Here is a 15,000-nt window from a genome sequence, read left to right on the forward strand (position 1 = left end):
GATCGGTCGACGTCGTTCGGCCGAAGTCGCTCCTTCTTCTTCGTGTTCCCGTCGATGATAAAAAAAAAAAAAAAAAAAAAAAGAAGCTGATTTGACGTTTTTTGGTCCGTTTGATTGACAGCCCCCCCCCCCCAATCTGGTGCGGTCAGGTCACGGCTATCGCCCGGCTCGGCCCAAATACGGGTCACTTCCTGCTTCGAAACCGGCAAAGACGGCGACGGAAAACCGACGATTATCGTACAAGCGACGAGGAGACGGCGAAGCTGCGATTGGTCGGGACGGGACGGTCGACGCTAACGATCGTACGGTCACGAAAATCCCCCCCCCCCCCCATCTCCCCACCGCTTTCACGGACGAAAAAAAAAAAAAAAAGACAGGTTTAGAAATAAGCGGTCGTGTTCGCTAAACGATAATTTGGAAAGTAACTGGAATTTTGGGTGTTTTTTTTTTTTTTTCAGGGGAACCAAAACATAGCGGACAAATCTTCATTGGAGAAGTCCTTTTAATTGGAGATGTTTTTAGGCCTCCGTGATAATAATATCCGCTCGTTAGGCCCGAGGAGACCAAAAAAACAACCCAGGCTCTTTAATCCCATTTGGTAATCTGTCTTCCGTTGGATGCCAAGTGGCGTCCTCGGACCGGACTGGACCGGACCGGGGACCTGACCCGCTGAGATGTCTTTGAGAAGAAGAAGAAGAAATACAACCGGCTCTCGTTGAAAATAAATGAAACGCTGGGAACTATTTTTTTTTAACCGCGATGACTAACGGGATGGAAACCGACAACCTTCAGAGATTCTTCCGCATCATCATCATCATCATCATCATCATCGTCGTCGTCGTCTGCGGCCCGAGCCGTTTCCTTACTCCCGAGTGTTAAACGTGGAAGTAAAAGTGCGTCCCGAAGGTGTGGGGAGGCGGGGGGTGGATCTCCAGCGAATGCCTGTCAATCATCCCGGGGCTAAAAATGGAGGCTGTGTATCATCTTCAAACAGCTGTTTTATCACAGGCGGATTATAAAAACTGGGTTCAGGCGCTACATGGAGCTACTGGAGAGGAATGGTGTGTGTGTGTGTGTGTGTGTGTGTGTGTGTGTGTGTGTGTGTGAGTGCAGGTTGATAACACTGCCCCCCCCCCTCCTCCTCCTCCCTTTTTTTTTGTGTTGTTAAAGCCTCTTTTTTTTCTTCTTCTGCCACATGATGCCTCCCGACAAAGATTTTGCGTGGGCTTTGTTGTTGTTGTTTTCTAGGAGGCCTTGGTTTCAGTCACTGTTGCTACCGGTGGCAAAAGAATGACTTCATCGGCTCACCATAAATAGCCCAGTAAAAAAAACAAAAAATAAATCGGGATAAATGCAAATGCGCGTGCAAGGAAAAAATAAATAAATAAATAAATAAACGAGTTACCGACGAGGCTTGTCGGAACCCCGATCCCCCCCCCCCCCAAAAAAAAAGCAACAACCGGTGTCCAGAAATGAACATAAATGTAGTTATTACATATATATATATATATATATATATATATATATATATGATATATATGTATATATAGCGGATGCGCCTCACTCACCTTTGCAACGGCGGTTTTAAACGTCGTTTAAAACGCCTCGTGCACGGTCACACACACACACGCGCACACTAAGAAGAAGCAGCAGCCCCGAACAAGTCGCGCGATCATGGACGACGGACCTCCACCGCGGCCCGCAAACCACCGAGCCTTCATCGGCTTTCCAGCCGGGATCCGAGCGCTCCAGAGCCGGGGCGCAGCCCCCCCCTCCTTCCTCCCCCCGCCGCCGCCTCTCGGTAAAATCCGTGTCCGGGGCGTCGGAAGCCGGGGGAGGGAAAAAAAAAACAACAACAACAACAACAGCAACAACCTCCCTTTGGGGGGGGGAAAAAAATTAAAATTCTTTTTCTTGTTTTGCCCAAATAAATCCCCCGTATTTTAAAGCGTCGGCGGGCGCCTTCGTGCTGTGTCGTCCGCCGCGTCGTTGATATTTCCAGGCTGGATGAGGCAAGCCCCCAAAAAAGACGCCTTCATATCTTATTTATTTGCCTGGGCTTTGGAGGACCGCTGCACATCCGCCTTCCCCTTCGTTTCCGCTCGCCTCGCGCGCTTCATTCCCGGTCTACTTTTGGCGTTTTGTTTTGTTTTCCACGCTCGAGGAGTCGAGGTGACGGCGGCGGGGTCGGGTGTGTGTGTGTGTGTGTGTGTGTGTGTTGTGGTGGTGGTGGTGGTGGGGGTACGGAAACCGGAGTCCGGGTTTACAGCGGCGGGTTTCCAACCGAAGTGCCGGTCGGGAACTTTTCTCTCCGGAGATGAATCCGGGCCCTGGAGCTCGAGTCCATACTGGCATCAAAACAAGCGACGTTGACACCTCCCACCTCCCGAGCGACCCTTTCCTAGCCGCTGCTCGGTTGCCCAACCTGAGGTTCGGGGACCGTTTGAGGGGGTCGCCGTAAAAAGGCGGAACGAGATGCCGGGGGGGGGGGTGGGGGTACCCCCAAAAAAATATTCGGGTGTGCGGAATTTATTTCAATTAGAGAACAGGGGGAGGATTATTGTTTTTAAACAGGGCCGGTTTAAACGAGGGCATCCGAGGATAAATGTTGTGTGTGTGTGTGTGTGTGTGGGGGGGGGGGGTGATGATGAGGAGGAGGGGTTTGTGTCTATTTACGGTGTGATGGAGAACGGTGACCCAGAGGGAGGAAAAATAAACAAATGAATAAATCAATTAATCAATCAAAAGCAAGAAGATGATGGAAGCAGACGGTTCGGATTGAAGGGGGGGGGGGTGGGGTTTGGTAAAGAATCACGGGTCTTAATCCAAAGCCGTAAACAAAAAGTCTGTCCGAACTGTCTTTAGTCACGTTACAGTAAAACCCAAACAACAACAACCCCCCAAAAAAAGTGTAATTCAATAACATCCAAAGGTCTTTGTTGTATCTATATAACATATATATATATATATATATATATAGCATTTTAAATGACATGTCCTTACTGCTTCAAACACCTCGCATAAAAAAATTCATCGTAAATCAACTTCAATTTATTTGTAATGGAGGAAAAACGTGAACTCATCAAATACAATGAATGCGTGACGGGATGTGAGCGAGTCAACGGACGACTGAATGAAATGACCGAATAGTGTCAAAAGAATAAATAGTGTGCAGTTCGACAAATGTTTTCGATGCCGCGTCTTTTTTGTTTTGTACATTTCTACTTCAATTTATTTCTTATAACAGAAAAACAGCAGTTTACAGTAGATGCAGAAATAATAAATGTGAACTCGTCAACTGAAACAATATTTAAATAGACGCTTGATGAAATGACTATAAATACATTTACAAACTATTTACTCCCGATGTCAGGTTTTTTTTGGGTGTTTTTTGCCAACCTCTTCACTTTGTCTGTCGGCACACTGGCGACTCCGTACGTCTACGAGCTTTAACGCGTCGACCTCGTCGCCACGGTTACGCCGTCAAACCGGCGCCGAGTTTGCGTTTTTCGACAAATAAAAAGGCGTCCTCGGTCTGCCCGTACGTTTGGCGGCGGCGGAAGCGAAGCTCTCAAAAAGTTCCGAGGTCAGAAAACGCGGGCCGCCGCCGCCGCCGCCACCGAAGCCTTTTTGCGCGTCGGTTTATGCATATTTTTTTTTTGTGTGTGTGACATTTTTAATGTTGCGGTTGTTTCAGACGATGCAGTGCATCTTGACGAGCTGGCGGGCCATCGCCGGGTTCCCGCTGGCCTGGTAGATGAGCGACAGGTTGAAGGCGATCTCCCTCGTCAAGTCCGTCTGACTGTCCGCGATGCCCTGCGGAGAGGAGGGGGAATATTTCGTGACTGGTGAGAAAAAAAAAACAACCAAAAAAAACAAACAAGTTTTTGATGCGCGTCCATTCACTTCCATCCTTTTTTTTTTTTTTTTTTTGGGTGGAAGGGGGGGGGGGGGATGCATCCAGAAACGTCAATAGAAAATATGCAAACGGACAAAACAAGACCGAGCGGTAACAACGAAGAGAAAGGGGAGAAATTAAAGAGAAAAAAAAAAACACTTTCTTGATGCGCGTCCATTCACTTCCATCCTTTTAAAAAAAAAATATATATATTTTTTTTTTATTTTATGGGGAACTTGCCTCCAGCGTCTGCACGGGCAGCGTCAGGGCCTTCTGGTAGTAGTGGATGGCCAGGTGCGTGAGCCCGATCTGGTGCAGCGCCCGGCCCAGGTTGTACAAGGTCTCCTGGCACTCGCCGCGCAGCTCCACATAGCGCCACAGGAAGGAGAAGCCCTGCACACACACACACACACACACACACACACACACACACACACACACACACATTCATTATTATTATGAAATAGGAAATTAGCAGATGGCTATTTAAAAAGGAGAAAGGGGTGGGTGGGAGGGGGGGACCACGACAGCGTACCTGCAGCACCAGCGTATGTCGCTTGGCGACGTACTTCTGGGATGCCATGTGGATGAAGGTGAGGCCGATGCAGAGGCTGTGCAGCGGGTTGTCGGGGTGAGTCTGGAAGGCCTGAACGTACTGGCCTGAAAACACACACGGGGTTAGAAGAAAGACGTGGCAAAAAAACAACAACACAACAACCTCAAACTGACGGCGGCACGAAGCAAGACGTATATGGACGTACGTTTTTTTGTTTCGGGCCTGGACTGGAGGTTTATCTTTATTGAAATTATGATTTTTGTTGGATTTTTGTTGTTGTTGAATTGTTGGATTTTTTTTTTTTTTTTTTAAATGATGCTGAAAAGTTCTGTCATCAGACTTGATTGTCTTGAATGCCTTGAAATAAGTGTGTTGGTGCTATATAAATAAATGGAGGTCAATGGAATTGAATTGAGTTGAATTTAAATGAAACTAATTTAATTGAGTTGAAATGAAATGAGTTGAGTTGAATTTAAATCAATAGAATAGAATTTGAGTGAGTGCAGTCGAATAAGCACGGAGCGGTTTGTGACCATATTTGGGCGAGCTGGAGGAGGGGGAGGGAGGAGCCAGGAGCCAGCGGGGGGGGTCTGATTTTACGTTCCGCCCACCGATTGGCTGCACACAAGCGACAGATGAGCGTTCGAGGCGTTTCGAGCGTTGTGTTTTTGTTTGTTTGTTTGTTTGTTGTTGTTTTTCACCGAGAGCGTGCTTGAAGCTGCCGGACACCATGGCGTTGTGTCCGCAGAGGACGCACAGGGCGTGGTTGTCGGGGTGTTTGAGCAGCAGGCGCAGGCAGAAGCGGTGGTGACGCTGGTGCTGAGACGTGATCGTCAGCTGGAGGTGAAAGAAACGCAACAAAATGGAATTGAAAAGAAGTTCAGCCGTTCGGGGGGGGATGTAAATGGAGAAAATATCTTTGCGAGAAACCAAAAGTGTTGACGGGGAAAAGATGCGTCGACGCACCTGGTTGAAAATGTTCCACAGCTGAGGCAGATCCACCTTTTCCATGAGCATCAATCTGTTGAGGAGGAAAAAAAATGGAGGACAAAATAAACGCAGTGTCGGCAAAAAAAATATACAAAATAAAAAATTCGGTGACGTCGCCCCCCCCCGGCCCCCTTCCGCCTCCCCAGCTCTACCTGATGTAGTTGTAGGCCTTGTAGTAGTTGCGGTCAAGGATGGTGGCGGACAGGCCGAAGAACTCCAGCTCCTTCCTCCGCGGCTTGTTGTCGTAGAAGGAGTAGAACTCCATGGCCGACTCCACCAGGAGCTCCGCCTCCTCGTAGCGCCGCGTCTCGCACAGCGTCAGCACGCAGCTCACCAGCAGCTGCCACCAGTCCTCCTTGGACAGGACGTTGGTTTTACCTGCGATGACGACAACAACGGTGGCGACGCGTCATCACCGTGGTAACCAGGCCGGCGCGTCAAGTCGGAATGACGAGAACCGGCGGGCGTGTCAGAATGGTGTCGGTCATGTTTGTTTTGAAACTGGAACTTTTATTGCGACATTGGAACTTTTATTCTGAAAATATCACGTTCTAAAATAGTATAATAAGGGGAAAATATTTCAAATGGGTAATTCTAATAAATATGTTGCAGCTCGGAGTCAAATTTTACATCGTGGCCTGAAAAAAAACAAAGGCGCCATTTAAGCCTGTCGACGGACAAACTTAAGACAAAAAAAAAAGGCAACGTCAGCATTTCTTAAAACTCACTCCGCCAGCCTCTACCGACTATCGCGACGACATAACTTTGTGGACAATCGTGCACGGAGTGTCGGCTTTCGCCGTTTTTTATATATACATAAAAAACAAATAAAAAAAACCAGGCAATAAAGTTGTTTTTTGTTTGGTAGATTTTTTTTCCCTTCTCGCGCCCACGGCAAATGTTACTCAAAAGGTTGCCCTCGGTTACGTACAGGTGTTGTCCAGGTAGGCGCTCTCGTGGTCGGCGATCTCCGGCAGCACCTCTTCGGTCTTCAGCAGCTTCAGGTGAGTCTCGCCCGCCGCGGTCACGGAGCGCACGCACACCTTCGCTCGCTGCATGGCCACCTGGACGACACACACACACACACACACACACACACACACACACACACACACACACACACACACAATTTCAAAGAAATCCCTGGGAAAAGGCTTCTGTAGAGGGGAGTGTGTGTGTGTGTGTGTGTGTGTGTGTGTGTGTGTGTGTGTGTGTGTGTGCGTGTTACCTTGAGCAGCATGGAGATCATGGTGATCATGGCGTCCAAGTAGTCCTGCATCTGTCCCTGGGTCTTCAGCAGCGTGGAGCGATGCAGCAGCAGCTTCAATTCCTGTTCAAAGAAGGCGAATGTACAAAAGCAGGGACAAAAAAAAAAATATATATATATATATATATATATATATATATATGTATTATATATCAAGTATGTATTAGAGATTTATGAAAAGAAAAAAATCCTGGCAGCGTTTTTGTTTTGTTTTTTTGGGTGGAGTTTTTTGTACGTTTTTGCCGACTCGGCGGCACGTCCTTTCGTTGTAGATCGATCGATGTCTAAATAAAGCCGAAAATTCGGGTGCCATTTTTTTGTTACGTAACGTCGAAAAGGAATTCCAGGAATCCCACGAACATCGGAAACGCCGTCAAAAAAATAAAAACACAAATGGAAAAGATTTAGGCCCGCGAAAATGTCACACTGACAGCGGGGTGGGTGGGGGGGGGTTGTCGGAAGATGAAAAAAACACAAAAACAAATAAATGAATGAATGGCATAACAATCAAAGCGCCCCTTGCCTTCTGCGCGGCCGACGAGTCCTGCGCCAGCGTGTCGCTGTCGTACATGGACTCCAGGGCCTTCAGGGCGCGGTCCATGCGGCCCAGCTGCTGCTGCAGGGTGGCGAGGGACAGCCGGGCCTCCAGGTGCTGCGGCGCCATCTCCACCACCTTCGTGTAGCTGTCGGCCGCCGGCTCCGTGTGGCCCAGGGCCTTCAGGCACTCTGCGGACACGGGGGTGGGGGTGGAGGGGAGAGTGGGGGGCGCGTTTTACATTGGAGCCAAATTGGAGATCCGCTTCGAATTGCCGCCTTGTACTTCGGAGCGCCTTTAAATGGATTTATTTTGTATTTATTTATTTTTGTTGCGGTCGGATCTAAAGATATTTGTCCGGACCTGCGTGCCGCAGCCACACCACGGCCAGGTTGTACTTCTCGGAGACGACGAGCGCCGACAGCAGCGGCAGCGCCGACATGTACCGGCCCTCCTCCAGGTACGCTTCGCCCACGTCCAGGTAGAGGTCGCCGATCTCCTCCGGACTCTGCTCCATCAGCGTGGACACCAAGGCCTGCAGGAACACGGGCAAAAAAGAAAAACAAACAAACAAACAAACAAAAAAAAAAAGGCCGAGGAGTCATTCCTTAGTCCTGATTACGAGTTATTAATACGGCTGTGGTTGTTGTGGTTGGGGTTTACCTCCAGGGGCGGGTAGACGTGCAGGTGTACGAGGCAGACGATCAGCTTGGCCCGGAGGTCCACCGGGACGCTGTCCGGCACCTCTACGTCTTCGACGTCACCTGGAGAAAACGTCGCGGACAATCAATGGCAACTCCCGGCCCAAAAATATACCCCCCCCCCCACCCCTCCCAAAAAAAAAATACAAAAAGTTCACAGCGAGGGCGCGAAGACGAAGGACGGTTTTATCGCCCGTTTCCCGCATATTTCCCCGATGTCTATTTTGTAGTTGTGGCCGCGTACGGCATCAACGCACTTAAAGAGGTGTCGTCGAGGGCGTTAAGGAGCAAGCGCCGACGCTACGTGGCGCTACATTGGAGTTCAGCCGGGTGGTTGGAAAACGTCATTTTCCTTTTGGTTCCTTCACGGCCACTTTGGATCCCGCCGGCGCATTTTACTGGGTGGGGGGGGGTTCCCCCTCGTCCGTTTGACCGAACGCGAGGTTGTTTATACGCCGGAAATTGGAAGTTGAATTTAGCCGTCTGGATTCGTTACGATCCAAAAATGCAACAAAAAAAAAAAAACCGAATGAAAAACGAATCACGAGAAATCCTTTTCCGCTGTTCTCCAGAAGGGCGACGCGTCGGAAAGCGAAGAGGCCACTCACCGTTCTCCCGGGCGGCCATTTCCTCCACGGTCTTCGACTTGGGGCCTTCCTCGGTTTTCCGCTCCTCTTCCTCGGGCGCCGCCTTCTCCTTCTCCTCCGGTGTCGGCGCGGCGACATCCGACGCCGGCTCGGCTTGGACCAAAACGATCCCCGAAAAGCGGACCAAGACCTGAGGGGGGGGGGACGGGAACGCTCGTTAACGCGGGAATTTTTGGGGCGTTTTTTTTGTTTTGTTTTGGGTCCGGAGCGACGGCTGAGGGACGCACCTGCAGGGCCTTGTTGTACTGGCGGTTGGAGATGTAGAGCTCGGCGGCCATGTTGATGAAGTCGTCGCTGACCAGGGCCGGGTGGCGCGCCAGCGCTTCCTCGATGACGCTCAGAGCCGACGGCAGGTCGTTGCTCTCGTAGTAGCTCCTGAACGGGGGGAGGGGACGCGAAGCAACGGTGAGAACGCGGCCGATCAGAAAACACAAAATAGTCCCACGGTAACGCGGCATCGGGGGGAGGAGGGGGGGTGGAGAGGGGGGTATTGTTCCGTTTGCGGTTACCCGGCATTAGGGAGGTTAAAAACTTGCGGTTGTTTTTTTGCTGTTTCATTTTTTTTTTTTAATTATTATTTTTTTTGTTTGTTGGTAAAGCCGGTCACAAGTGGACGGAACGGGACCGCGTTTCACTTTCAAAACTCCGGCGACCCCCGGGGGGGGGGGGGGGGGGGGAAGACGACCTACTTGGCCATGTCCTTGGACAGCTGCATGAAGTGCTCCCCGTCCTCCAGCGGCAGCAGCGACAGGATCTTGCGGTAGCCGTCCATGCACTGCTTGTGCTCGCCGAGGCGCATGTGGAGGCTGGAGCGCTCCCACAGGTAGCGCACGTTGGTGGGGTCGTACTTGATGGCTGGAGGGGGGGAGGAAGGGAGGGGGGGGGAAGTATGAAGTACAACTTGAGGGGGGGGGGGGGGAAGGTGGGTTAACTATTTCCACTACGAGGTATCTCGAGGGGAGCCGACCTTTGCCGTAGCAGATGATGGCCTGCCGGATGTTGTCCTGCTCCAGGGACATCTCGGCCAATCGGATCCACTCCTCGCAGTCGGAGGGGTTGAGGTGGGCGGCGATGAGGCCGAACTGCAGCGCCTTGTCCACGTCTTCGTCGTCCTCGTAGATCATGGCCAGCGTGGAGAAGGGCTCGTAGGCGAGAGGCGCTGCAGGAGGAGGAAGAGGAGGTGAGGCGATTGTTTTTTGTTGTTGTTGTTGTTACGACGATGTCCCGAAGCGCGAGAACACGAGCGGTACCTTGTCGTATGATTTCCATGCACATCAAGATGGCGTCCTCTTTCTCTCCCCTGGCGTAGCGGATGTTGGCTTCTCCCATGAGGCCCCTGAGAGCCCGAGGCAGCTTGCTGCCTTGACGACGCCCCTGAACGCACGCGGAGTGACACAAATAAATAAACAAACAAATAAATAAATTTGATCCAAAAATAAATAAAAGAAAATAAAAAGCGAGGCGGACGTCGCTCCTCCTCACCTTCATCATCTTCTTGTTTTCTCGGTTGAGCTCCATCTCCAGCGCGAACACGTCGCCCACCGTCACGTCCTCCCCCTCCGCCGCCGCTGCCGCCTCCTCCTCCTCATCATCTTCCTCCTCCCGCTGCTGCTTCCTCCTCCTCCTCCTCCCGCCGCCGCCTCGCCTCCTTCGCCCGGGCCTCTTCGCCTCCTCCTCCGCCTTTCCTCGCTCCTTCTCCTCCTCCGCGTTGTAATCCTTGTCCTCCTCGTCGTCGACGAAGCTCAAGGTGTCCTCCTCCTCTTCGTCCTCGGAGGACGAGGACGGCGGTTCAGCTGTTTCTCCCAGCATGGAGGCGAAGGCGAGCTGGACCCCGGGGCTGACCCCCTCCTCTGGAGACATGTCATTGATAGAAATTAATTTATGATTATTATTATGATTATTATTAAAACATATGAACGCACAAAGAGCTGTGGAAATAAATAGAAACGTTTTTTTTGTTTTTGTTTTTCCCAAATCAGCTGTCACAAAAGCCAAATTGAAAAAATGGTTCGATGTGAAAAGTTCAAAACTAAATAAAAATAAAAGTTGCAAAACCACAATTTACAGTGTTTTATTTTTGGCAGTCACGATGCAAAAAAAACAAACAACAACAACAACGATGAAGTGGTTGTTGTTTTTGATATCCTCACTCGATATTTTTTTTTTTCCCCCAGCAGGCATTTGAACGCCTCATAGCAGGTAAACATTACCCTCATGTTTTAAATAAACATTACCCTTATGTTTTAAATAAACATTACCCTCATGTTTTAAATAAACATTACCCTCATGTTTTAAATAAACATTACCCTCATGTTTTAAATAAACATTACCCTCATGTTTTAAATAAACATTACCCTCATGTTTTAAATAAACATTACCCTCATGTTTTAAATAAACATTACCCTCATGTTTTAAATAAACATTACCCTTAATTTAATTCCCAGTTGAGTCGTGACGCTATAACCCGGAAGTAGCTAAAAATCAAGGAATGATTGACACGTGTGCCTTTGAGTTGTTGTTGTTGTTGTTGTTTTCCCCCGTATTACCCATCTGGACCTATCCGCCGTGACGAGCGGACGTTTTTTTTGTTCCCATTCAAAACCCGACTCCCCCTTTTTGTCGTTATTGTTGTTTAGAAATCAACAAACACCGACACGCGTACCGGTTTTCGCCAGGGTTTGTGCCGAAGTGGAGGCCTGCGCGTCATCCGGCGCATCTTCGCGGAACCCCTCCGACTCCTGAGAGGACGGAAGGAGAACCACAAAAAGAGGAAAACGTCAGGTGAGCGGCAAAGCGACGACGACAACAACACGTGGTCGCGCGCGACTTTAATGCGTCCCGGTAAACCGGTGACGTATTTCTACCGTCGTCGCGGGTTCACCTTGGTTTTCCGCTCGTCCCTCCGTTTGTCGAACTCCTCGAAGGTGATCCTCCCCTCCAGGTAGTCGATGAGCTCCGCGCTGAACCCGGACATGGCGGGATCTCGCGCGCGGAGAAGCGTGACGCCGCGGTCCCGTCGCCGAGTGTGAAACGGCAACAAACCGAAACGAAGGCGCGAGAGGAGGGACCGTCTCGAGCGCCGGAGACACCGTGTTGTCCTTTTGTTTTTCTGCAAGTCCACAACGTGCGCCGAGCGAGCACGCTGAACCGCAGCCGCGTGACGTCACTCGTACAAACTTCCGGGGTGGCGCTTATCAAAATAAAGCCACGGAGTTGGGGCGCCATCTTGCGGTGAAAAAGGCACGTAGTAAAACTTGTAACATCCTGGTCAGTATTTACATACATATATATATATATATATATAAAGTATTTACATATAAATAAAAACATATATATATATATAAAAAGCATATATGTACGTAACTATAATGTATGTTATGTGTATATATTTATATGTATAATTTCGATATATATTTATATATGTATTTGTTCATATATATGTGTGCATAAGGATGTATATGTATATATAGATATATATCAGCTAACTGCAGTTTAACGATACATCCCCGGCGCTGTCCGTGGTGCTGGAACGGTCCGTCGAGAGCGGCGCTGCTTCAATATCAGCAGCTTGTAAAGAAAGACACTTTTATTGTGTCCATATAATATAATAATATTGTGCGGTTGGTTTGTGTTGAATATATTAACGGACCGCAGGGGCAGTAAAAAAAAAAAATTCCACTGAGCTGCATTTTACAATTGGAGCATTTGTGGCCGGTTGTGTTGGTCGTTACCGTTTTGTTCCACGGGCAGCTGCTGTCATTGATCAACGGCCAGACGCTCAAGAGTTGCTAACCAAGAGACTCGTACTCATCGGGTGCGCACAAACACGACTCCTCTTTAGGAGGTGGTACGATGTGGTCCAAAATAAAATAAAAGTCATACTATATATAGCCTGTCGTCCGAAAGATGTAAAAAAAAAAAGTCATCCTATAGTATAGTAGAAAATATGGATGAAAAAAAAAAAATCTTACTAGTCATACTGTAGTACGTGGTCTGAAATATAAAAAAGTCATACTATAGTATGTCTAATCAATATATAGTAGGTCTAATCAACAGTGGTATGCATGTCTGTGTCTATACAGTATATATATATATATACACGTGTATATGTCTATATATGTATTTATATATATGTATGTCTTTATATCAAGACATTACATATATGTATTCATATGTGTGTGTTTATAATATATATATATATATATATATATATAGTGAACCCTCGCTATAACGCGGTTCACCTTTCACGGTCTCGCTGCTTCACGGATTTGCATCGTGCATTGAAATCACATTAGGACTATATGTAACATAGATATATTTAATGTCCAGTTCTATCTATTTCAATTGTAAAATAAAGGTTACTACTTCACGGATTTCGCCTATCACGGTTTCTATTTGGAACGTAACCCCCGCGAAAAACGAGGGTTCACTGTATATATATATATATATATATATATATATATATATATACATACATACCCTAACTCCTTAAAGCAGTCCTGTTACCAAAAAGAATCGCAGTATGCAAATGTGCAGCGCATACTAAGAAAACGGACAGAGTAAGCAAAGGCAATGCATTTGCCGATAAAACAGCCAAAGAAGCAGCAACAGGACAATATGGCATATACACCATAGTCCATCAGAAACCAAACGAGGAAATCGAACCAATATCTAATGAAATTTTAATAGATATGCAAGCAAATTCACCAACATCAGAAAAGCAGCTATGGTTAAAAAAAATGGAGCACAAATACAAAACGGCATATATCACATAAACAACAAACCTGTACTACCAAGAAACCTGTACAAAACAGCTGCCATTTTGAGTCATGGGCCTTGCCATGTCTCAACAGGAGGGATGGTTGAAGGGATACATCAACATTTCTATACAATAGGATTCAATTCATACTCAAAATTTTTTTGTAGATCATGCTTAATCTGCTGTAAACATAACTCCCAAGGAAACGTCAGACCAAAACGCGGTGTATTCCCGAGAGCTGAACACCCATTTGAAATAATACACATGGATTTTATTGAATTAAATAAAAATAATAACTTCCAATATTGTTTGGTTCTGATATGCCCATTCTCCAAATGGGTGGAGATTATCCCAAGCAGAAAGGCAGATGCTATAACAGTAGCTAAAGCTATATGTAAAAACATCATCCCACAGCATGGCATTCCCAGAATAATATACAGTGATAATGGCTCACACTTTGTAAATGATGTGATAACATACCTAGCGCAACACTTAGGAATAACATTAAAAAAAAATCACTGCTCGTACCATCCACAAAGTGCAGGGTTAGTGGAAAGAGCAAACGGTACGGTGAAATTAAGGCTACGAAAAACTATGGAGCAAACAGGAAGGACCTGGCCAGAATGTATAGATCTGGTAAAAATGTACATGAGAATAACCCCAACTGAAAATGGACTAACTCCATTTGAAATAGTAAATGGTAGACCGTTCAAATTACCATTATTTTATGACGATGAAGAAAAAGAACAAGAAGAAAACACATTAACTGATTGGATGTGTAAAATGATGAAAGGAAAAGAAATAATGAGTGCAAATAATCTGCCAGACCACGTTGTGTCCCCACAGGAAAATCCAGTCAAAGCCGGTGATTGGGTGCTGATCAAGGTCATCAAAAGGAAGTGTTGGTCCAACCCCCGCTGGACTGGACCATACCAAGTCCTCCTGACCACACCAACGGCCATAAAGATCGCAGAGAGAGGCACCTGGATACATTTGAGCCACTGCAAGAGAGTGACCCCCTTGTCTGCTGCCAACAGCGGGTAACGGTGGAAGTCTGGTTACAAAGGGTGGGTGTAGCTCTAGGCTCCCTGGTCTCCACCCAGTGAAGAAAACAACTGATCCGCGCCCATAGTATCCTGTCAACAATGGCATGCAGGTGGGTCCTCCCCCTTGTGGTAACAACTTTTACAGGACTCTGCCTCCTGTCACTCCGCCAAGATGACGAGGGCACGATAAGAAGGAAAAGATGGACCGATCAGCAACCAGACAAATGGACATGGATGGACGAAAACCCAAAACATTCGTGGGATACCAACATGTGGTACAGCTATGTAAAGGTCCTCGTCAGGTCGTATAATAAAAGTGATTGTTTCGTATGTTCCCACATGCCACACTCATCTACACAAGTGACCTTACATGCAAAACCTATGAACCTGACGGAAGCTAAATGCTTTTCCAGTTTTGCTGGGGTGGGGTACCAACATAAAGAAATAATCATCAACATCACCCTGGTAAAGGAAGGTGAGTCCGGATGGCTTGAGTTCACTGGACTTAAGAATGGGACATGTGACACCATGTTCTGGGTGAATTTTAACCGTACTAGTACAGGCCCTGTTGTTCCTCAGAAGGTATTCCTGAAAGATAACC

General features: G+C 47.6%; 2 protein-coding genes and 1 long non-coding RNA gene across 3 annotated transcripts in view; 1 reads left to right on the forward strand and 2 right to left on the reverse strand.

Moving 5' to 3' along the window:
• The window catches only part of LOC138629253 (E3 ubiquitin-protein ligase HECW2-like), a 24,760-nt gene extending 22,877 nt beyond the window's left edge, over positions 1-1,883 (reverse strand). The window contains 1 exon segment of the mRNA XM_069712844.1: positions 1,569-1,883. The gene's annotated coding sequence lies outside the window, so the exon portion shown is untranslated.
• Positions 1,884-3,663: 1,780 nt separating this feature from the next.
• On the reverse strand, positions 3,664-11,718 carry gtf3c3 (general transcription factor IIIC, polypeptide 3). The gene is made up of 19 exons (XM_069712862.1): positions 11,476-11,718; positions 11,257-11,332; positions 10,077-10,444; positions 9,845-9,968; positions 9,562-9,753; positions 9,284-9,449; positions 8,822-8,969; positions 8,556-8,724; positions 7,910-8,010; positions 7,610-7,781; positions 7,235-7,437; positions 6,673-6,774; positions 6,376-6,508; positions 5,597-5,822; positions 5,421-5,475; positions 5,156-5,291; positions 4,434-4,558; positions 4,139-4,291; positions 3,664-3,816 (listed from the first exon to the last, which is right to left on the reverse strand). The coding sequence occupies exons 1-19, from the start codon at positions 11,566-11,568 to the stop codon at positions 3,694-3,696; spliced, it is 2,865 nt and encodes a 954-aa protein (XP_069568963.1). The 5' UTR covers positions 11,569-11,718; the 3' UTR covers positions 3,664-3,693.
• On the forward strand, positions 4,739-5,308 carry LOC138629263 (uncharacterized). The gene is made up of 2 exons (XR_011311531.1): positions 4,739-4,829; positions 5,002-5,308. It is a non-coding gene; the product is annotated as an uncharacterized lncRNA (long non-coding RNA).
• Positions 11,719-15,000: the final 3,282 nt, after the last annotated feature.

The sequence above is a fragment of the Brachyistius frenatus genome, unplaced genomic scaffold (genome assembly GCF_029030835.1).
Source record: "Brachyistius frenatus isolate BFR_SWC_R1_liver_20210118 unplaced genomic scaffold, ASM2903083v1 Contig_112, whole genome shotgun sequence".
Lineage (NCBI taxonomy): Eukaryota > Metazoa > Chordata > Actinopteri > Embiotocidae > Brachyistius > Brachyistius frenatus.